The sequence below is a fragment of the Manduca sexta genome, chromosome 5 (assembly GCF_014839805.1).
Source record: "Manduca sexta isolate Smith_Timp_Sample1 chromosome 5, JHU_Msex_v1.0, whole genome shotgun sequence".
NCBI lineage: Eukaryota > Metazoa > Arthropoda > Insecta > Lepidoptera > Sphingidae > Manduca > Manduca sexta.
The window spans coordinates 9,673,518-9,696,606 of record NC_051119.1 but is presented as its reverse complement, the minus strand read 5'-3'; the positions used below and the strand labels follow the sequence as shown (position 1 = coordinate 9,696,606).

The following is a 23,089-nucleotide window of genomic DNA, read 5'->3' as shown; positions in this document are numbered from 1 at the left end:
AGGCATTTTATCCCCGAAGGGGTATGCAGAGGCGCAACTAGGGCACCCACTTTTCGCCAAGTATGTTCCGTCCAATGATGTGATAGGGGGCGAGCCTATCGCCATATCGGGCACAAATTCCAGACTCCGGGCTGATACTGAGCAGAAAAACCCAAATATCACTTTGCCCGACCCGGGATTCGAACCCAGGACCTCAGAGCGCTATTGTACCGGACGTGCAATACAACTACGCCACCGAGGCAGTCAATATTGAGGCAGTTGTAATATTGTGGGGGATTATCGGCAATATTTCAATAGTCATATTATCTTCTATACATACGCGATTTACTGCAATTCCTAGCTTCAAAATTTCATCATTAACCAGGAGCGATTGTTGGGCAGTAAAAACTCTTTGCGAAAATCGTCTTATGTTTTCTAGTTAATCTAAACCTCGTGATGTTGCGTAGATTGTCAATACGATGCGTTGTTTTTCAGACGAGGGCGGCGGCAGTTCCGACATCCGCACGGACAGCAGCGAGGACGAGGTGACCGAGCACGTGACCAGGTCCACGCCACCACCAGACATGGCCGCCGCGAGAGCACAGGTATGGCGATTGTCGACTGACGAGGCATAATCATCTCTCAAAACATTAAATCGGTTCCTGGACGCGATACCAGAGTGTGATATGTTTGCGAGTGATAGGCGACTATTTTTGTTAGAATGTTTAAGATTCTGCGAGTATGATTCAAAGGTACTTAGATCTTTGTTACCGTAATTTAAGTGGTGTTTTGTACCGTACTATTCACTATAAATAAATCAATAAATCTCTTGTCAATTGTTCTTTTTGGCCCGCATTGTCGACTGACGAAGGAGAATCATCACTTGCCAATTGTTTTTTACTTTGCAATGCATCTCTATACGCCTTGGTATTCCAGATGTTAATGGGGGGTGATCAGTTACCATCAACTCTGTTTGCTCGTTTCTCCTATATCATAAAAACAAAATCTATTACACCATACTGCTAAATGCAAATAATCAGGTGTGGTTCATATGATAAAAGAAAAATATGCTGAATTATATTCCTTCTCTTTCTTTCTTCTACTACTTACTATTGAGACGATTATGATTAAAATTTACTTCGTGTTGTTTATCGATAGATGTAAAGTAGAAAATAAGCTAGTTTCGAATATAGACGAGATAGACGATAGAAGGGATGAACTGAGTTTGAGAAATAACAATAAATTTCTTTATCTATTAAACTATAACAGTCAAATTCTGTATGTTTCTTCACTTTTACTTTCTTTCTACAATCTCTTTTGGTCCACTAGAAAATTTGTAATATAAAATTGAAATAAAAAAAAGCTTTTAAAATGGATTCTATATTATGCTCCTGCCGAAGTTAAATCAAATTCTTGAGTAAAACGTTATACAGTAATGTAATACTATCTACAATGTATAGGTATTTTCCAATCTGTTCGCAACAGGTGCCAACTATAAGCGTGACGCCTCACAGCCCCGGCGTGCTGGAAGACAGTTTGCAGCAGCTTCGACGACTCCATGCCGCCGTACAGCGCATGCGCGCCGCACCTCTACCGCTACTGGTATAGCCGCTGTAATATTTCGACGGGTGCAAAGTAAAAAGAGTTATATACAAATCAGCTAGTTTTCAGGAGAGCGTATACTAAGAAAAAATGCTCCCATTTTGTTTATTTTAAACTAAATTTGTTGAAATTTTCATTACCGCTTCATTATTTCATATGGCATCTACATGTATATTTATTTTTTAGTTAGTTACTGCAATAATAAAAAAATCTCAAAATTGTAGTTAACTTTTTTCACTTAGCACCCGTCGATTTAGACTTTAAAGCGTAACAGTGCAGTTGTATTGGGTTTTTTCTATTTAACATCAGTTCGCAGTCAGGTATTCGCTCCCTATCACGTCATAGGATGGAGCATATATGGTGAAATGTGGGTGCTCTGGTTGCAACTCTGTCAGCCCCTTCAGAGATAAAGGCGTGAAGTTATTTGTTATTTTTTGTCTAGTGCAATCATTCTTCGTCACTTAGTCATGATTTAAATGAGGGCAAGACTAAATAATGCGTTATGTTATGCTTATTGGATGTATATTATGTTTTAATAGCCTCAGTGGCGTTGTATTGCGTGCTCGAGACAACTACCGCTCTGAGGTCTCGAGTTCTAATCCCGGGTCGGGCTGTGATACTGTTTTTTGCTCTACCAGATAGGAATTGTGCCTAGTAAATGTCAATAGGCGAAATGGCGAAATGGATGCCTTACACCACTGTCTACCCCTGAAAAGGAAAATAGCGAAATATTATGTATGTATGGACTGATAAGACGAATGTCCGCAGGTTCAAAAGGCAATGGCACACCTCTGACTTTTTTATTTATGTGTGTATTCTTTGTGAGTTATCGCTTGCTTTAACGGTGAAGGAAAACATCGTTAGGAAAGCTATACATCTGAGAAGTTCTGTATTAGGAATTTTGAGGGTGTGTTAAGTCTATCAAGCCGCACTAGGCCAGCGTGGTGGACTAAGGCTTGATCTCTCTCAGTAGTAGAGGAGGCAAGTGCCTAGCAGTTAGAACAGTATATAATACAGGCCTGATATTATTATTATAACTGTTACTGGTGGTAGGTCTCTCACATGTGAGAGTCCGCCTGGGTAGGTACCACCGCAATGTCAATTTCTGACGCCAAACAGGAGTCTGTAGTCACTGTTGTGTTCCGGTTTCAAGGACATTGTAGCCAGTGTAACTACTGGACATAATGAGACTTACACCTCATGTCTCGGGATGGCGAGCGCAGTGGAATACCGAACAATACTTTGTAATTCAAGGTGTTGGATGGTGTTTGTACTGTTTATGAGCAATCGTATCGCTTACCGTCAGGCGAGCTCGTCTCGTCATTAAAAGCAGAAAAAAAATGTATAAATTGTATTATGTATGTTAATATAGCAGGCAACGGGCAGCAGTCGCCTCAGCACTTCGTGCCCGTCTCTGTGCAAAGATGGCGTCGTGGAACCAGAGTGTAGCTCGCCGACTCATCTGGATTTCTACCCGCAGAGTCGCAAGGGAAGCGGTGAGCCAACATAGTTCTTATTGCTGACAACTTAAGATAGATTTTGAGGAAATATTTGCCAGATCTTTTATAACAATTATTCTTAGATCATCATCATCAGCCATATAAAGTCCACTGCTGAACATAGGCATCCTCTTAAGATTTCATATAGCTCTTCACTTTCATAAAGATTTCATATTGCTCCTCATATTAATGTGCAATTTGTGAAATAATTAGCAGCTTTATTCCATCAATTTAGGTTAATAAGTCTTGCATTTATCGCCTTTATGGCATTCAGCATAAAAGTGAAAAAAAAAAAGGATTAATATATAAAAACATTACAGCAAGTTATATAACAAAGAGCCATAATGGTAATGCTTAAAACTATGCATATAAAAAATTGTAAGAGGCGGAGACGTACATTATAGATATTGAACAAAAACTAATATAAGGGTCTTTATTAAAGCAACAGAAGCCTAAACAACAGTTTTTAGAGTTGATGTCTGTATGTTTGTACACGCATCACGCAAAAACTACTGCTTGGAATTGAATGCGGTGTCCACCGATGTATAGCTATAGGTCTAACTTAAAATATAAGCTCAATTATATACCGGAAAACCTTTTCATGTAAGCAGAGTCACGAGCAAAAGCTGGTATTATTAGTAACTGTGAAGTTTTATTTTTAAACATGTGATTTTTACATAAACACAGGAAAAACATAACGGTAACTGCAAATGTATGACGTGGGAAAAGATGTAAAGATACTCGCATACAACATGTTATTGTGTAATCTAAAAGTGGCAAATTAACATGGACAATTAGAATGGTTGTTTTTAATTATACTTACATTGTTATTATTTTTGACAGCATTTCGTTTCACTCTATCGCAATCATAGAGTCGCTAGATAAGACATTTGATTGTGGCGTAAACAGCATAATTTTAGCTAGTGTTTGTAGTCATGAAGTAACGACGAAGCACCTTAAATAAAGAAATTTTTGACAGCCTTTCGTTTCACTCTATTTCCGTCGTAGAGTCAATAGATTTGACATCTGATTGTGGCGTAAACAGCATAATTTAAGCTAGTGTTCATAGTCGTGAAATAACGACTAAGCACCTTAAATAAAGATAAAAAAAAAATCTAGATATTATGAGCCTTATCACCAGTGCCACTAGTGTATTTCAATACGATGATGGGTTTTGTATAGCCTGGCTAAAAAAATGATTCGTTTTAAAGTTAACGTTTTCTGTACAAGATATTATATAATTAAGATTATATTAATAAAAAGTAACTTAAATATTACGCGTCCTACTGCCGCTACTGCTACTCTCAGAGATCCCGTCGCGGTGGCAACATCATACTTTCAGTCAGAAATACACACATGCACACGCCAAATTCGCATTAAATTACAAAATAATCAAAAAATCAGAAAACTAAAACCAGGACTTCCGGTGAAAATATTCGTTATTAATGGATTATTTTTGGCACAATGTCAGCAAAGGTGAAGACGATTATTTGGTTTAATTTAGTAACGCAAAGTCAAAATGACCCTGTATATACATTCAGTAGAAGACATCTAGCACATTACTAAAAGCTTATAGTGTTAGTTGATTGCTTATATCAATAACACACGAGAGTGCAGTGTGTGACCGGTGATATTAGTGTCGTGTTTCCTAGGCGAGTCGCGGCAGTGGGGACTGTGGGAGCGGCGCGACGAGGGCCGGCGCAGCTCCTGGGCCGCGCTCGACCCCAGCGCGAGGCTGCACGACGCGCACAGGCAGCGCAGGTGGGTACAGTAGACTCCATAGAGTTACGAATTTCAATATATAGCGGGTATGAAGAGTTCGATAAAGAGGGAAGTGTAGAACCATGCAGTGGCGAAGAGTGGAATTTTTCAAAACCCGAGGCAAACAAAAATTCTTCAGTTAAAATAACGCGGCCAATTTAACAGAAAAAAAAACTAAGACAAACCTAAAAGGGAAGACGGTATGAATCGGATTGTATGGACGCTTCGCCACTGGAACCATGTCTGATGGGGGTATTTATAGAAAGTCAGATGTAAAATTTTTAAGTCTGCTTAAACATATGAGGAAGTAATCTTAAAAGTAGCTAATGTTCGTCCAGATCTTGGGTTGGAGTATAAAATTATATTTGAATCCATGCAGTTTTAACAACTATTTTAACAGAATTAATTTATTGATAATAATAGTTTAAAAAATATAAATATATGATGGTTTGTAGTACACTGAATAGCTAAAAAGAAAAAAATATTACGTATTGTAGTACGCTAAACGGCCACAGCGCGTCGCTGTCGTCGATGGAGTCCGAGGGGGAGGTGCCGCGCCCCGTGCGTCACTCCACGCACTCGCTCAACGATAATGATCTCGCTGTGAGTACTTTTTTTATTTATTGTTTACACAAAAATACAACAATTACACAATAATAGCAGCTATCAAACCACAGAGGTTTATACTAGAGCTGGTAAGAGTTTACAACAGTAACAATACATAACTATAGGTATTTCGTATAATATACAAAAACTGTAATATTTATTTCCTAATGACCGGCTAAATCTGTGTACACTAATGAATACACAAAATAAATACTTGTGTCCTATTCTCGTATGTAAACAATAGTATTCAACAGAAAATAAATTTATATATGTATAAGTGTCGCCTTGGAGACCAAAAGTAGTCAAGCTATATTTTCCAATAATGTGTTGACCCTTAAGAATCTTAAAACGACGTAGTACAGATTAAAGTATTTTTATTGTAAAGTATTATTACTTCAAAATATACCTTGTGATTGGATGGAAGTAAAAAAAATATAGACAATCCCCTGAGGGTCATTAGAATAACTGTGTTGTAATTAAAAAGGAACAGATAAGTCATAGAGTTAATTAAACCATGGTGTTCAGTGGGATGTTACATACTTGCATAAAAATATTGAATTGTCGTTATCTTATGAGTGTATGTGTGTGTGTGCAGGATGTTCCATACTTGCATAAAAATATTGAATTGTGGTTATCGTATGTGTGTGCGTGCAGAAGGACTTCGAGAAGGTGACGGCGGCGCTGCGGTCGGGCGCGATGGCGGGCGCGGCGGAGGGCGCGCGGCTGGCGGCGCGGCTGCCGCTGCAGAAGAGCGTGTCCACGCCCAGCATCGTCGCCGCCGTGCAGCCGCCGGCGCCCGCGCCGCCCGTCTCCGCGTACGTACGCGCGCGCACACACACACACACACACACACACACACACACACACACACACACACAAACACATACCGTCGCTTATGTTAAAACCGACAATTTCAATAATCCAGAATTTACAAGAGTGTTTAAAAACTTTTTTTTTTCATAAACAAATGACAGTGGCGGTGGTAGAATTTTTCAATTAAATTTATTCTTGTTCCTAATTCAAGATGCGTTTGGTGCGTGCTTTGATTTTCTATCAATTCTGTATTGTTACGATATTGTGTTATCGGCGACGGCTATACATATTCTTCACTGACTCACTGTACAAAAATACACTATTTTCCAGTTTGTACCCTGACATCAATCCACCTAACGCTAGGAATCATTCGTCAAAGTAAAGTATTCTCTGTTGCTAAGACAAAAGAAACAATATTAAAAAATTTAATAATTTCTACACATCATATTGAACTTTTAAACTACTGCTAGTGATACATGCAAAAAGTATACTATCGACATTTACAAATACATTGCTAAATGTTAAAAATAACATTTCAAGAAAATGAACACAGCATGAAATTCTAAAAGGATTATTCTGATTCATAACATGTACTGCAGGTTTTTTTTCTTATACAAAATACAATAATCCTTTACATTTTAAATCAGACTAATCCTTTACATTTTGAGCATGCGTGAGTCAATGTTTTTATTCGCACTGTTCGCTTCGCTATTTAATTTTCATAAAATGCACAGAATCAGTGAATACGGCAAAACTGATCGATTTTCTTATTTTGTTTTTTGCACATCAAATTTGGAATTATCGTGCTGAATAAAAAATATGATACTATTAAATAAATTTAGTTCCACAATTTCATATTTTACATCGAGTATTTAAATTTTCTATACCAATAATTAATTATACCTTAAAATTTTCAATACTGATATTTTCATATAATTTCATAATTGTTAATACATGGAAGTGTTATCAAGATTCGATATCGATAAACAGCACGATAGTTCCTTATTGTATTTGTCCCGCTCGGTGTTAGCTTGTCTGGCAGAGGTGTGAGCGAGACGGAAAGCGAGGAGGACGCGTCCGCGGCCACCGTCGGCGCCGCCGCCGCGCCCGGCCGCAGGAATAACACGCACCAGGAACACTTGGGCTTGCACCGGTTGGCGTTCTTAGAACAGTGAGTGTTTATACTGTATCGATACCGACGACGGAATGACGGGAGCTCACATCTCTATTATTAGGGTTGTGACTATCGATAAATGTGGTTTCGATTTATAAAAAAATGTATTTACACTGTTTTGACTCTTTCATTTGAAATAGAAATTGACAAAACAGTCAACAATGAAATACGGGTAAATCTTGAGCGAGTTCGCAGGAACAATGTAAGTATGATAGAGAGCGCTATAAAGTACATTTCACCTACGACTTAGCATGCTAATGCACAAGCTTCGCTTAATGTGTTCGTATGATCACTAGAGATTCTTATAAATTGCATGGTTTTCTGATGCAATAATTTGTTTATAATATTATGTTAGTTATCGAAATGTAAACAAATATGTACCCACATAGTTTATTGTATTAAGTGCAATGCTGATATAAAAATAGCTAGTATGTATATCACAAGTTTAAAGTGGTCTAATAGCTGATTTCAGTACACGATAGCTAACTTCAAATCAATGCTAAAAGTGAAGCGATCAATATGAGCTTGTCAAACCTACTTCAGTTGTTATTTAAGATCGTTTATTGAGATCGTGACAGAAATAAAATACCCTAAAAAGGATTAATATCAAAAGTGGCTAGATATTTGTTTACATTTTTGTAACAGTACCGATGAGTGCACTATAATTACTTGCATTGTATTGTGATTGTACTTTTTTTGTTTTCACCAGGGCTGCGTACGATCATCATGGCGAAAAACGTCGAAAACGAGGCAGCTTATTCTTCAGGAAGAAGAAGGTAATTTTGACTAGAAATTAATTTGTATTACATTGTATATAAGGGTCTGTTTTGCCTGGCACGTAAGACGAGTATGGTTAAAGGGTGTCCGCATTAGAACCGCATTTTCGTTTAATTTATCGACTGCTATGTAATCTATTTTTTTATTCTCCAATGTACATGATATGATAACAGTAAGCACAATGTTCGCAGGACAAGTCCCGCAAGGCGACGCACTCGTGGGCGGCGGCGAGCAACGCGGGCGACTGTGACTGGTGCTCGCGAGCGCTCGCGCCCGCGCCCGCCGTCTACTGCGAGAGTAAACACATTTCTTAAAACAAATATTTATTTATAAAAAAAAATTGATGGGATTTGGATATACTCGTATAAATCCAATAAGTCCACAATCGTAGGGTTTACAAGTAGCCACTGAAAAATTCCACCTGAAGGGTTCCATCTGCTAAAGCCCAAACAACTTAGTTATATATAATTGGTGGTAGATCTCTCATTTGTCACAGTCCGTCTGGGTAGGTATCACCGCAATGTCTATTTCTGCCACCAAGCAGCAGTGTGTAGTCACTGTTGATTTTTGGTTTGAAGATCATTGTAGTCAGTGTAACTACTGGACATAATAAGAAATTATAATATTTATATAAATACAAATGTATTTGCATTATCTGTTAAGGAGCTAATTAAACTTAACTATATCAATATCCTTATACTCTTTATCATTTCAGATTGCACGCTGACGGTGCACCAGCCTGGCTGCAAGGACTACATCGTTGAGTGTAACAAACCCAAGTCCTCTAAGGTCCGTCATGATTTATTATATGTATAATAAACAACTTTTCTACATGGTTATAATATTCGTTATGTATAATTTAGCAAAATTGGAAAAAAAATATATCACGTAATTTTTTGTAGTTAAAACTCTTTTTATATTAGTTTACAAATCTTATTAAAAATCTTGACAGATTCGATTGTTTTCAAATGAAATCACTAGAAATGAAGCTAATTTATATGCTATTAATTTAATCTACATCGATAATTTAATGTTAGATTTCTATAATAATTTCCAACAGACGTCAGTCGGGAAGTCGTTGAGTGCGAACAGCGGTAAAAGCAGTAAGAGAAGCTCCGTGTCGGGACAGTCACAAAGCAATAGGTAAGTGAGTGACGTATTTATCGACATTAAAAACATTCACATAATTATCAAATTGGATACAAGAGCAAAGGTTCATTCTACTATTAAAGACACAGTTTACAGTTATCGATAAATTTATTTTGTAACCGAAACATAACCTTTATTTTATTATCATTGTACTAAGTGATAATAATTTGAATAAATATCGATATTTTTAATATCAGCCATACACGTTATCGACGTTGTCAAATGGGCTAAAATAGTTTTAATATATCAATCGAATAAATGAATTATTTGTAAATGTAAGATAACATATTAACACATTCTACATTGTCAGTGAACCACATTAAATACAAAATATAAAAGTGTGCAGTAAAGTTTGACTAGCATATATTTTGCCGCTTTATTTTATTGTTGCAAATGTGCATTGGCATTGTGACACGATAGTGAACGATGGCGACGCCGTTTTACGCTAATGCATTTTGTGTTTGATTTGCGTGCGATAATGTACAAACACGTTTTCGAGGTTATACCTAAAAAAGAAAAACTATCGATTAATCCAAGTGTGTTATTGATTCTAAAATCGAGTCGATTTTTTATTTTATTTAGATGTAACCTCGATATTATTTTATAAGTCCGATCGCAATACACGGATGATACAAGGATAGACTGAACAGTTCCGTGTCATGCAGGTTTACGTTTTAATTTAACCATAAGGATACACAAGTATGTGATACTCTACTGTTGATTTATAAGATATTTTTCTACATATTATTACACTTTACCGTCTACAGTATTGTTTGCTTTGTAGCATTGCTACTCTTCTTTTTCTGTACATATTTTTTTTTTGTATATTTTTACTATACGTTTACGTTATCGATACTCCTCTAGCTACACTTTATGTTTATTTTCGGTGAGCGGGATATTCTGACACATATCTTGTGGAACTATTGAGGTGATAGTAAAATCATCGAAGCTAGTATCCTAATTATTCTGATAATTTATTCTAAAAAATCTCTGGATATATCTATCGACATTTTAACATCCCTACTTATTGTAACCGAGTATGATTTTTTTATCATATTTAAAAATAACAAAAAAAAAATCGAGTACACACACACTCCCACCTGGATAGTTTCGCTCGCGACACAAGCTAAGTTAAATATAGTGTGTGCGCACACATATGTACACGTGTATTGTTGGTTCGTCCGCCGCGCAGCAAGAAGGGCTCGACGGGATGTTACTCGCCGTGGCGACGCGTCGCCACAAAGCTCGGCGTCCAGTAAGTTGCGGGAATGCTGACTCCGCCACGCCTTTCTATCTCTCTCCATCATACATACATTCACAGTCATCCGTTGTTTCTATCTCGCTCTGTCTTTGTGTCGAACACGCGGTCTCTCTGTGGCATTGTTTTCGATGTTGATTTATGTCGTTATCGATAAATTTTCTGCCTCTCAAAGGATCACCAATCAGTTTTGATTTTCCAGGTTAATATTATTTTATTATTACTCTAATATCGATTCATTTTTATACCCAGAAGGACAGATAGTTTGTCGATAAAGGCATTTAATATCGACATAAGTAATTATGGGATTACTATTTTGTAAAACGGATTCCGATTTTGACTCGGGCCATTACTTTAATAGTGGATTATTGATCAAGTAATCGATCTTTGAATTGAAAGCATTTGAAGATCCGCTATTATTGTACCGCTGTGTACTATTGTCAGTTATGTTATCTGAATACCGAGAAAGGCTATAAACATGATTGTACGTCGATTTCAATTAGCTGTTTAGAATCGAACTTATGATTTTAGTTACTGTTTCGTTGATTTTACAATAAGTTATCGAGTCCTATCACGTGACTTTATTTCTTGTGTATTGGAGCTTAGTTATATATGAACTATTTTAACTAATTATTGCCTCTTTGATTTAAATTTAATAAATATAACAGTCCATATACATAGTAAATACCTAATTAAAATATGTTAAGATACTTCCTCTATATTACTCGGCTCCAATAAAGGCAAAAGCACATTTAGAACATTCGCATCGCTTAATACAATAAAAGTGGTCTAACTCTAACGTAAAAATATATATTATTACAGCGTGGCCTAAAAATATTTTCATCTCTAAATGTGCCTCAGCCATAATTATGTCAATGATAGTAAAACAAAAATTCGACATACACGACATGATTCGCAGGTGTTCCATCACACATTATATACAAGATATATCTCTTCTAGATTGTTCTCGATTCATCCACAACGCCTTACTTGTGTATCTTTCTGTCTATTGTCGAGGTAGTTTGGAATTTCTCTTGATAAAGTTGTTGTAGTTGATAAGTTTTTTTTCGATAAGTTTACACGATTTATCGTTTTGCTTTTACGTACAGTAGGTTTAATGTCTATTCAAGGTGTCCTATAGATTAAGAAAGAATAATTTGTCATTAGTAAAGGATAATTGTAATGTTTTCCAAACCGGTTTCTTTTTTTTTAATGTTTAGGATATTAGCTACTAGGTCAGCGGCAAAGACCTTTACGAAATAGCTACTAAGTCAGCGGCAATAGAAGATCCCTCCATTTGCCAATTTGGTGCGAATAGGTAATATAAGTTGTTGTGAAAATAATATTTTTAATTTAAAAAAAAGCTACAAGAAAGGTTTTAAAAAATTTGCTCTGCGAATATAGAAGTATGTTGGCGAAAAAAATTTTTTTTTCAATACCGATAGCTCACCATACCTTGAACAGACAAGATTTATTGGTTTTTAATTCATCACGGTGCTGACGAATTTTTATTTTTTTTTTCTTTTATCTAAATTTGCATGCCTCTTTTTTACATGATCGTATAAGTGAAAGTTTTTACGCTTCTTCTTATTATTTAGGCTTTGCAAAATTATTCAATGTTAAAAAATGACTGTGATAAATATGTTTAAGAAAGTATTTTTGTTATTTGAACCCAATGTGTCATAACATTTGTTACGTCGGATGAGATGCCCCTGTCTGGATATTTCTTGTCTTGAAAGTGCGTATGGCAACACACGGTTTTGGAAGTTATGAAATAAGGTTTAGTTTAATAAAAAAAAAAACAAAACATTTTGGCATCACCTTTTTTTGAGTTTTGAGTACACTGTTAGAACATAATTTGTGAAGTGCAATAAAAAAAGAAAAAAAATCTTTTTTCTATAAATAACTCGCGGTGTTGCCATACGCGTGAAATCCGCAAGTATGTAGAACTTTGATCGGACACTTCTCATTACAGCACGAGTCACATCTACAATGACGATAAAGATGGCTCGGATCACAAACATGACCAGAGCAAGTGAGTTTTTTATATTTTTTATTAAAGACAAAAATAGGTGTCCTTTTACTGAAAGTTCAAAGTCAGGAATATACGATATCTAGATGAGAAAAAAATTGCGTATACAAGCTACCTTGGAAAGTATAAAAATTATTCAAATAAATGCAGCAGAAAAAACACTGTACGCTCAAGTTTTGTTCGTAACATGAGTTTAAAATCGCTAATAAATAAAAAAAAAAATGATGCCAAATCGCTGATAAATAAAAAAGAAAAAAATATTGATGCGCTGTAAGTATATCGATTATACAATGCTTGCATTAGCACCTGCCAACAATTTATATCTTCGACATTCGTATTAAGCAGAAATATTTCAATAATTTTATAAATGAACTACTCGTTGTAAGTCCTGCCAGCATTAAAATCTACAAGTCAACTTGTCGTAACGCGATAACACGATATAAATCGCCTAATAATAATAATAATAATATCAGCCCTGTATTATATACTTGCCCACTGCTGAGCACGGGCCTCCTCTACTACTGAGAGGGATTAGGCCTTAGTCCACCACGCTGGCCTAGTGCGGGTTGGTAGACTTCACACACCTTCGAAATTCCTATAGAGAACTTCTCAGATATGCAGGTTTCCTCACGATGTTTTCCTTCACCGTTAAAGCGAACGATAAATTCACAGAGAATACACACATGATTTTAGAAAAGTCAGAGGTGTGTGTCCTTGGGATTTGAACCTGCGGACATTCGTCTTGGCAGTCCGTTCCACACTCAACTAGGCTATCGCCACTTAAAAATCGCCTGCCAAAGATAATTTCCGCAAGTTTTGTTGCTTATCTAATTTCTACTGTATGTTTGTTAGCGCTTCGGACGACGCGGGCGCAAGCGAGTGGCCGGAAGTGTACCTGACGCCGGACCAGCTCGGCGAGGAGGCCATCATGCTGGGGCTCGGGGCTTCCGAACCCGACACCTGGGCCGCCGGCGCGCCCAAGGGACTCGCCAAGTATGTATCGACACGGATCAGAAATAAAAACAACGCCTAAGTGTTGTTTACTAATTGTCAATATCTCTTGACAGATGAGAGATTAATTCAACTTGTAGTTCCAGTGATGAAGATTAGATGGCGCTGTATCTTAATTGTGCTACCACAGTGATTTTCTTAATCTCTTTGTTTTGTGTGTTCACAGGTCCCTGGGCGACAGAGAGACCAAGCGACAGGAGCACATATACGAGCTGATTCTGACGGAAAAACATCATTGTCTCACCATACGGCTTATGCAAAAGGTATACTATTGGACAACTTATTTTTTTGTTGAACTTTTATCATATTAGATATATGGTCTAAATTTGAAAGCTACATTTTGGTTCGTAGGTATTAGGTAGGTTGTTAGTTGACAGTTTTGAAGTTAGTCATTATCATTGGTATTATGTAATGATTTTTATTGGCGCTGGCCTATGAATTCATTCAAGATATGGTCTAGCCGTGTGCGAAATTTTATACAAATCAGTTCAGCTGTTTTTTAGTTTTCTTCTAACATTTTCAAAAACATTCGCATGTATTTAAGTGAGAAGTAAAATATACAGGATCATTTTGACATTATGTGAATAAATTAAATTAAATACTTGTCTTTTTGAAAATATCATTTTAGCTTTGGAATAAGTTAACAATAATAAAAAGTAGTTCTAATTTAGCAAGCAGTAAGGTCACTATAACTACACGAAGAGATTTTGTCGGAGCTGCAACATGATATTATCAACTAGAAATAAACTTACATACACAAGGATTTTGACGAAAATATTCGTTATTCGTGGACGATTTTTGGCACAATGTTAGCAGAGGTAAAGACGAATATATGGTTGGATTTGACAAGCAATGTTGATGAGTGTGCGCGGCGCAGATGTTCGCGGCGGGCATGGTGCGCTCGTGCGGCGTGAGCGGCGCGCAGGTGTGGCGCATGTTCCCGCGCGTGGACGAGCTGTGGGCGCTGCACGCCGCGCTGCTGGCGCGCCTGCGCGCGAGGCAGCGCCGCGCGCCCGCCGTCGCCTCCGTCGCCGACATCCTCGCCGACACCTTCGCGCCGCCCGCGCAGGACAAGCTCAAGGCCGCTTACGGTACGCGCCACATCACACCTCACACGAAACATCTTCGTTCTTGTTTTGGAAAGGAACGTTTATCAACAAGTGTCATTCTTAAAATTTAAAAGTGTACAAAAAACATCTTCGTTCTTGTTTTAGAAAGGAACAATTATCAAAAAAAAATTATAACTTCAAATTAAAAAGTGTACAAAATCAAAACAAAATGTTAAGTCTTGGAATGTAAAATATGTCTATGCTAAATATTCCACTCAATTCAACAATATCATTTCATGTAAGGACATCGTGTAACTATTTGATTTTACATCAACTTTCGGGTAAAAAAATCCGTATCAAAATACATATATACGTTTAGGAGTTATGATATTACAGACAAACATACAGATACACACCGTAAACATAACACCGTTCGTTCGTTTCATTTCTAAGTAATCTTTGAAAAAAACAGTAATATCGACTTAACCACAAAAGATGATAGTGAATTTACTCCTGGATTGAAATAAAAAAATAGAATATATCGTTATTTGCCAGGTGAGTTCTGCTCGCGGCACCGCGACGCCGTGGAGGTGTTCAAGGACTGCTGCGCGCGCGAGCCTCGCCTGGCGCGCTTCATACGCAAGTGTCAGCAGAACCCGCTGCTCAGGAAGAAGGTATGCACATTGTAATATCATTATGAAGCCTCTATATTCCGACTCAACACTCCACAAAGGCAGCAGTCCCTTACTGATTTTATAATTCACGTCTGGAGCCCGTACCTCATGGCTTTCAAATATCCTTCTGCACTACTTGGGACATAAGTATGTTGTACAATGGAAAAACAAACATGTTACATGAAATTTAATTCGTCAATTGTTTCCACGCTAATCTAATTTTGATAGCCTAGTTCTTATGGAATGGACGGCCGTGACGAATACCCGCTGGTTCAAAACCCAAGGGCACACCTTTGATTATTCTAAAATTATGGATATTTTATGTGAATTATCGCTTGCTTTAACGGAGAAGGAAAACATCGTGGGGAAACCTGCATACCTGAGAAATTCTCTATAGGATAATCTAATTTTGAGGGTGTGTAAAGTCTACCAATCCGCACTAGGCCAGCGTGGTAGACTAAAGCCTAACCCCTCTCAGTAGTAGAGGATACTCAAGCCCAGCAGTGGGACAGTATATAATACAGGGCTGATATTATTATATTATAATCAAATTTCTACCTAACATTTATGTACATAGATCATATAATATGATTAATAACATGTCCCCAGGGCGTGCCAGAATGCGTACTGTTCGTAGCTCAGAGGCTAACCAAGTACCCGCTACTGTTGGAGCCGCTGCTGAAGACCGCGGGCGACGATATGAACGAACGCGACTTGCTACAGAAGGCGTTGTGCGGTGTTAAGGTATAACCAAAGACATTAAACTATATATAGACCGGACATCAGAGTAACATTTTTGCTCTTAAGGCGATACCTCAAGGTCCATTTTCATACATTTTGTTTCACCTTTAATCTGGGTAACTAAACAAGTATTGGCAAGTAAAGAATTTAAATTCACGTCTAGTTAGTGATTAGTTCTCGCAGTTGAAAGAAAAACGTAAAAATAATTAATAATCATGGATATTTCGGCCTTTAAAATTTAATATGACGAAATTTTATTAGACGTGAATTTAAATTCTTTACTTGCCAATACTTGTTTAGTTACCCAGATTAAAGGTGAAACAAAATGTATGAAAATGGACCTTGAGCTATCACCTTAAATTTATTACCAATTAGTAACGTTTACGGTAGATTGAGTAACCATCACAAAAGCGCAAAGTTTTTGTGTGACAATCTTCCAAATGTCCGCTCTACATAATCTTAGAACTTGGGTATAACACGTTTACAATTATTGTATTGGGTCTGTTGTAAAGATTTTATAATGATTTCTTACGTTTACGCGAATGTTAAACATTGAAATAAAACGATTTGTCGAATATTATCGCCGGTTTGGTTGGTCGTTCCAGTTCGTAATTTTTTTTTTATGTAATAACAAATATCAACCTTTGGAGAGAATCGATAATGGGAGAGCAACGCAGAAGATTTATAAGGCGTGATTGGACGGAAAAGCCGGTAGGGGTCCACCGCACCGAACCTTCAAATATCATATCTGATATTCTCGATACTCGAATGCATAAGAGGGTTGATGAAAGTGGTGGAAGCATAAGAAATAGTAAATTTGAAATACATAGTCTCTGCCTACACCTATCAGATAGAGGCGTGATGCTATATATTATTCATATAAAAATGCAGTAACTGTCAGCGTAATGATTGAAACTTCGCTTAGTTAGTGTACGATCTAATTATCAATATTCTAATTCATTATTTTATAATCTTTAGGAGATCCTAGTGGACGTGGATAACCAAGTCGCAGCGAAAGAGCGAGAGGACCGCAAGCTGGAGATATACCATCGGATCGACGCCAAATCGTTCGCTAACTTCAGAGGCCGCAAGTTCAAGAAGAGCGCCATACTGCAAGGAAACAGGAGTTTGAAGTGAGTATGCTGTATTTTGTTTTTTTTTTTGTTCGTCGAAATATTATCTATGGAAATGTGGTACAGGCAAAAAAGGGCTCGAATCGAATGCTTTTATTATCTAATTTAATGCTTTCATTTACTGATGTTAGGTCTCTCATATGTGAGAGTCTACGAAACAATACATTGTATTTCAAGGTAGTGGATGGTGTTTCTGCTGTTTATGGGCGGTCGTATCGCTTACCATCAGGCGAACGGCAAGTTCGTCTCGCAATTCAAAGCAATAACAAAAAAATATATGTAGCTTTATTTTTATACTCCTGCTACACATAAAACTGTTATAAGTATTAACACTCGCACTGTGGATTAGATAAATTTAACATACAAGTCCAGTATCAATTTCCAATAATTTGAATAAGAGGATCTTCAGATAACTTTCATTGGATGAATGACATTGACATGTGCTTTAAAAAATACTATGTTTTTATTTCACCAAAAAAAAAACAATTGAGATATCGTACCTAATTCATAATTATTTTTTCATCAGGTTTGAAGGCGTGGCAACCCTGATGCAGGGCCGCAGCAAGATGCAGACCCTACTCGTCATAGTGCTCACTGACGTGTTGTTCTTCCTCCATGACAATAACAACAAATACACATTCTTCACACCTGACAATAAGGTATGTTTTGCCTTAGAGACGAAGTAAACATATTAACGATATCGGTTTTTAATTTATCAACTATTTTATATAGTTCGTTTGTATGTAAACTTCACTGATGTGCAAAGTTTTACATTTTATGTACCCCATGCGTGGTTAAATAAACAAAATAAAATGATTTATTTATCACATAGGCGAACATAGTTGCACTTATGATAAGTCAAGGTACATGAGAATATTTAATTATTAAATAAAGTCGCATATATAACTAATTTTATATTGGACATAAAAATATAGCAAAAAAAGCTAATGTTCCAAAGGTCAAGTATTAACATACAGTATGAACCAGTCTTAACTTTATCTATCTATACTATTATATAAAGCTGAAGAGTTTGTTTGTTTGTTTGTTTGTTTGAACGCGCTAATCTCAGGAACTACCGGTCCAAACTGAAAAATTCTTTTTGCGTTGGATAGCCCTATGTTCGTGGAGTGCTATAGGCTATATATCATCACGCTATACCCAATAGGAGCGGAACAGTAATGCCTAATCTCAGGAACTACCGGTCCGAACTGAAAAATTCTTTTTGCGTTGGATAGCCCTTTGTTCGTGGAGTGCTATAGGCTATATATCATCACGCTATACCCAATAGGAGTAGAGCAGTAATGGCTAATCTCAGGAACTACCGGTTCGAACTAAAAAATTCATTTTGCATTGGATAGCCCTTTGTTCGTGAAGTGCTATAGGCTATATATCATCACGCTATGACCAATAGGAGCAGAGCAGTAATGGCTAATCTCAGAAACTAGGAGTTTGAACTGAATAATTCTTTTGTGTTGGATAGCCCTTTGTTCCTGGAATGCTATAGGCTATATATATCATCACGCTATGCCCAATAGGACCGGAGCAGTAATCGCTAATCTCAGGAACTACCGGTTCGAACTGAAAAAATATTTTTGTGTTGGATAGCCCTTTGTTCCTGGAGTGCTATAGGCTATATATCGTCACGCTATGACCAATAGGAGCGGAGCAGTAATGAAACATGATGCAAAAACGGGGACAATTTATTAGTTTTGAGAGCTTCTGTTGCGTGCACTGCGTAAACGGTTAAAGTTATGCAACAATAATGTATGACGGGGATTGTTCCTCTTAAAAAGTTCTACAAAAATATATCATAAAACAAAGTCCCTCGCTGCATCGGTCTACCCGAACGTGTTAAACTCAAAAACTACCCAACGTATTAGGATAAAATTTGGTATGGAGACACTTTGAGACCCTGGGAAGAACATAGGCTCCCGGGAAAATATATAGCATGACTTTTATAACGGAAAACTTTAGCCCGAAAAACTTTATAACGCGGGCGGAGTCGCGGGCAAAAGCTAGTGTAATATAAATATGGTATCACTGATCGACGTAACTGGACAGGTATCATTATCAACCACGTGTTAACCGCAAGCTATCTGCTCAGTGAATGCTATTAATAACACGAATATACTCAGCACAGCCATAACAGCCGTCATAATTGTGTCGATTGACGAGGGATAATCATCTCTCGTCGATTTATAGTGTCTGGGCAATCCACCATAATATCAGGTGCAGTAAATTAATTGTCAGCGCGTAAAAGTACCCGTGATAATTTTTAAATGTAGCTCAAATAGATGTTATATTCTGGGGAGGTCGAAAGTGACCTGAATTGGTTCGCATAATGGTAGATCATACTTGACATGTTTGAGCCAATATTTGCATTATTTGGTATTTTTAACATCAACTTTGTTTTAAAGAATAGAAAGTCGATATTGTGTTGCTCAAAAAGCGCAAATATTTTTACAAATACAACAAGTGTAGTGCTAATGTATTTGCCAGAGTTTCGTCTATATATTTTGCGTATTCGGTGACACACTGTCTTGTACTTTTTTTTAACACGTAGAAATCTATGCATGTATATACTTATCTAAACCTCTACCGACTAAAACCTCGCCATATTTAGCACTTTTGTGTATGTATCGTGGCGTGCAGACGGGCGTGGTGTCGCTGGTGAAGCTGCTGGTGCGCGAGAAGGCGGGCGCGGAGGGGCGCGGCCTGTACCTCATCTGCAGCGGGCCCAGCGAGCCCGAGATGTTCGAGCTCAGGGTACACCGGCCCAAGGACATCGCCACATGGATACACGCTATTAGGTATAAGAAACTTTCCCGCCCTTACACCCACCACTATAACTCCTGTAAGCCAGGATCTCTATTGGCATGCATTTTATGACACCGAGCAGTAAAACTCGGCAAGTCTTAGGGAAAACTAATTTTTCATTATCCCGCAAAGAAATTAATCAAATAGAAAGATAGGGAGTAGTTAGAAATATTGATTGTCCACTTCCCTCCAGAGCAATGCGGGTGACAAAATCATGATCTAAGGAGGCGTTTTAACCTCAAACATAGGGACGTTTACAACAAGATATGCTAATTATAAAGCACCATGGATGAAATTAAAAGAAAGGGTCCTTACAAGTGAGCTGTTAGATTTGGTACTGTTGTAATTATAACGACAATGGTTTTATGCATTATGATTTTGTCTATGAAAAAGAAGAATAAATTAGAAATAATTTCGTTCGTTGTCACTTAACATGTATAATATATCAGGTCGTGTAACGAATGCACAGGTGGACTGGAGTTGTCATTGATTTCCAGAAAACTGATATGTAGTAAAAATGACATAACTGTGCTGGTGACCGTTGCACTATTATTGGAATTAAAAATTACAGCCACGGAAGGTATTTGTATTACGGTGTAATTTGTTGCTAAGATTTCAGTTGGGCTTTTTGGGGTAGGGTTAAGTAATATTGAATTTTTATACTCAATATGAGCCCGAAGTCTGCGATTTGGGCCTGTCAATAGATTCTTTTTCAATCACCTCATAGGCTGGAATATAAATGGCGAAACGTAAGTGCACTATTCTAAGTGCCCTATACTTCTGCCGGCCTATTTGGGGCTGAAAGGTTATATGTCATAAGAATAATATTTTTCCTCAGAGCGGCAGTACAGAGCTGTCCGCAAGAGGTGGAGGAGTCGGAGGCGGGCGCGCTCGCCACCTCCGCCGAGGAGCGACAGCGGCAGCTCGAGGCCAGGCACGAGAACATAAGACTGATCACAGGTCAGGACATACTCTAAAAAAATTAAGAGTACAGATTAAAAAAAAAAAACTTTTATTCTGCCCACGTTGGTGGAATTATAACGATAAAAAAACAACTTGCCGACTATCAAAGAACGCGTCAAATTCCTGTTGGAATAAAACTTCTGCTTATAAAAAATGCGTAGAAACCTTATTTTTCAGTATTGAGGTAATATTTTGCGTAATTACGTGTAGTTTTATGTGTGTAAAGGGTGTTTTTAGGAGGCGAGATTATTAAAATATCAAAAACCTTCGCAATTAAGAAAATAGTATATTAGGCTCTTAAAGTTATATTATGTCATAATTTAAATTATGTTACTTGCATTGTAAAAACTGTTTTATCATTGAACAGACGACACGCCGTGGTGGCAAATCGAAGGTGATTTATCAATTGAATCTCATCGATATTTATTTGCACGAGCATGGAGATTTCTCTATCCCTTATTATAATTTTTGACCGTATTTTATTTTCGAAAATGATTATTGTATATAATACTATTTTTTCCAAGGAGGTATTTTATGTATTATTTTAAAGTTATTGTATCTATTTATACCTATACTTCTAGGATGTTTTCGCTTCTATGTCAATTGTTAAATGTTTTTAATTTTACTCGATTATTTTGAAGCCTTGTCTCGTGAAATTCCATGTACATTTCTGTAGTTAATTGTATGTATCGATGTCTTAAATGTATTGTGGAATGTTTTTTTTTTCTATTATTTGTAACTATATATGTTTTTTTATCAGAGGCGTTGAGGGCGAAAGATAGAGAGCAAGCGGCATTGCTTGAGGAGAAAATGGCGCTCCATATGAAACTAGTCGCGCACACCGGGCCGTTTGTGTTAGAAGTGCCAAATACAAGTGAGTTTCTTGCAATACGTTCGTTTAAAGTTAAGGATCCTAAACTTAATCTTCGGATTGATCGCGACAGTAAATAAATCGAAATATATTATTTGTATTTCGATCGATCGATTCGATATTGTTTACGATCAATTCGAATATAGTGATTCATCGATTATTAAAATATGTATTTATTGTTATAGGACCAGTGAATTCAAACATTAATGGGTTTAATGAAATAAAAAGTTTTTAGTTATCATACGAGTATAGGTTTAAATTTTTAAATTTTCTATAAGAATTTTTAATGTATGATAAGTCTGTCAACTTGTACCAGGCCGGCGTGGTGGATTAAGCCCCGAACCCTTTCATTAGTGGACGAGGCCCGTGCTCTCTAGTGGGCAGTGTATATAATAATATAGGGCTGGTATTATTATATATATTTGTTATATACTTTTAGGTGTAAACACAGCGTTCCCGGGTGGGTTAGTTTTTCCTGATTATGTGAGACTGGCGGCGCCCACCATGGACTCACACACGCTCTGGCAGGAGGTCTGCAAAGTTGTTAAGGTATGTGGATTTTTGTTTTAGATATTGTATAGAAATAAAATTTTAATCGTTTCAATCGATTGTACAGAAGTAGGCAATTTGGAATGCAGTCTGAATTTTTTCTATTATCGCTATTTTTATTGAATTTATAATCGTTTGTAATATTGTAGCCCCTAGTTTAGAAAATGATTTTTAGTTTGATTTTCATTGTAAATGTATAATTGTGTAAGCCGGGCAGGTAACCTATCATAGTAGTTCAGGGCTACATGATAATGTGTGTGTGTGAGCAGGAGGCGTTAGAGGCGAGCAGCGCGGGATGCACGCACTGCGGCGGCGCGGGGGTGGGAGTGGCGGGCGCGACGAGCGCGGCGCCGTGCGCGTGGTGCGCGGGCGGCGCGGCGCTGGGCCGCAGCACGAGCTCGGCGGGCGAGCGGCACTCCGTCGCGTACGAGAGCCCCGCGCTGCCGCGACGAGCCGACACCTTCGCCGGCTTCGACGCCTCTAGGCATCGCGGTATGGCTCACACTCATCTTTTTATTATACACTTTATACCGTCAGTATAAAGTTAAATTTAGGTTATTAAATAAAATTCCATGTTTAACTTTTTTCTGGTTCCATGTTTAACTTTTTTCTGGTTCCATGTTTATTTAAT

At 37.4% G+C, this 23,089-nt stretch overlaps 1 protein-coding gene across 6 annotated transcripts in view; it reads left to right on the top strand.

Annotated features, from left to right (window-relative positions):
• Positions 1-23,089, top strand: part of LOC115454202 (rho guanine nucleotide exchange factor 28) — a 52,821-nt gene that overhangs the window by 17,703 nt on the left and 12,029 nt on the right. For 4 of the 6 annotated variants that reach the window (XM_037444854.1, XM_037444860.1, XM_037444852.1 and 1 more), the window contains 24 exons: positions 475-584; positions 1,465-1,581; positions 2,954-3,077; positions 4,718-4,841; positions 5,339-5,444; positions 6,102-6,262; positions 7,291-7,431; positions 8,144-8,210; positions 8,403-8,508; positions 8,927-9,000; positions 9,272-9,354; positions 12,594-12,653; positions 13,503-13,643; positions 13,828-13,924; positions 14,539-14,752; positions 15,266-15,384; positions 15,994-16,128; positions 17,104-17,258; positions 17,785-17,917; positions 19,911-20,068; positions 20,914-21,035; positions 21,799-21,912; positions 22,349-22,458; positions 22,728-22,950. In XM_037444854.1, the coding sequence (XP_037300751.1) occupies positions 475-584; positions 1,465-1,581; positions 2,954-3,077; positions 4,718-4,841; positions 5,339-5,444; positions 6,102-6,262; positions 7,291-7,431; positions 8,144-8,210; positions 8,403-8,508; positions 8,927-9,000; positions 9,272-9,354; positions 12,594-12,653; positions 13,503-13,643; positions 13,828-13,924; positions 14,539-14,752; positions 15,266-15,384; positions 15,994-16,128; positions 17,104-17,258; positions 17,785-17,917; positions 19,911-20,068; positions 20,914-21,035; positions 21,799-21,912; positions 22,349-22,458; positions 22,728-22,950 (2,994 nt within the window). The remainder of the gene's footprint in view (positions 1-474; positions 585-1,464; positions 1,582-2,953; positions 3,078-4,717; positions 4,842-5,338; positions 5,445-6,101; positions 6,263-7,290; positions 7,432-8,143; positions 8,211-8,402; positions 8,509-8,926; positions 9,001-9,271; positions 9,355-12,593; positions 12,654-13,502; positions 13,644-13,827; positions 13,925-14,538; positions 14,753-15,265; positions 15,385-15,993; positions 16,129-17,103; positions 17,259-17,784; positions 17,918-19,910; positions 20,069-20,913; positions 21,036-21,798; positions 21,913-22,348; positions 22,459-22,727; positions 22,951-23,089) is intronic. The other 2 variants (XM_037444858.1, XM_037444866.1) reach the window with 2 other exon arrangements.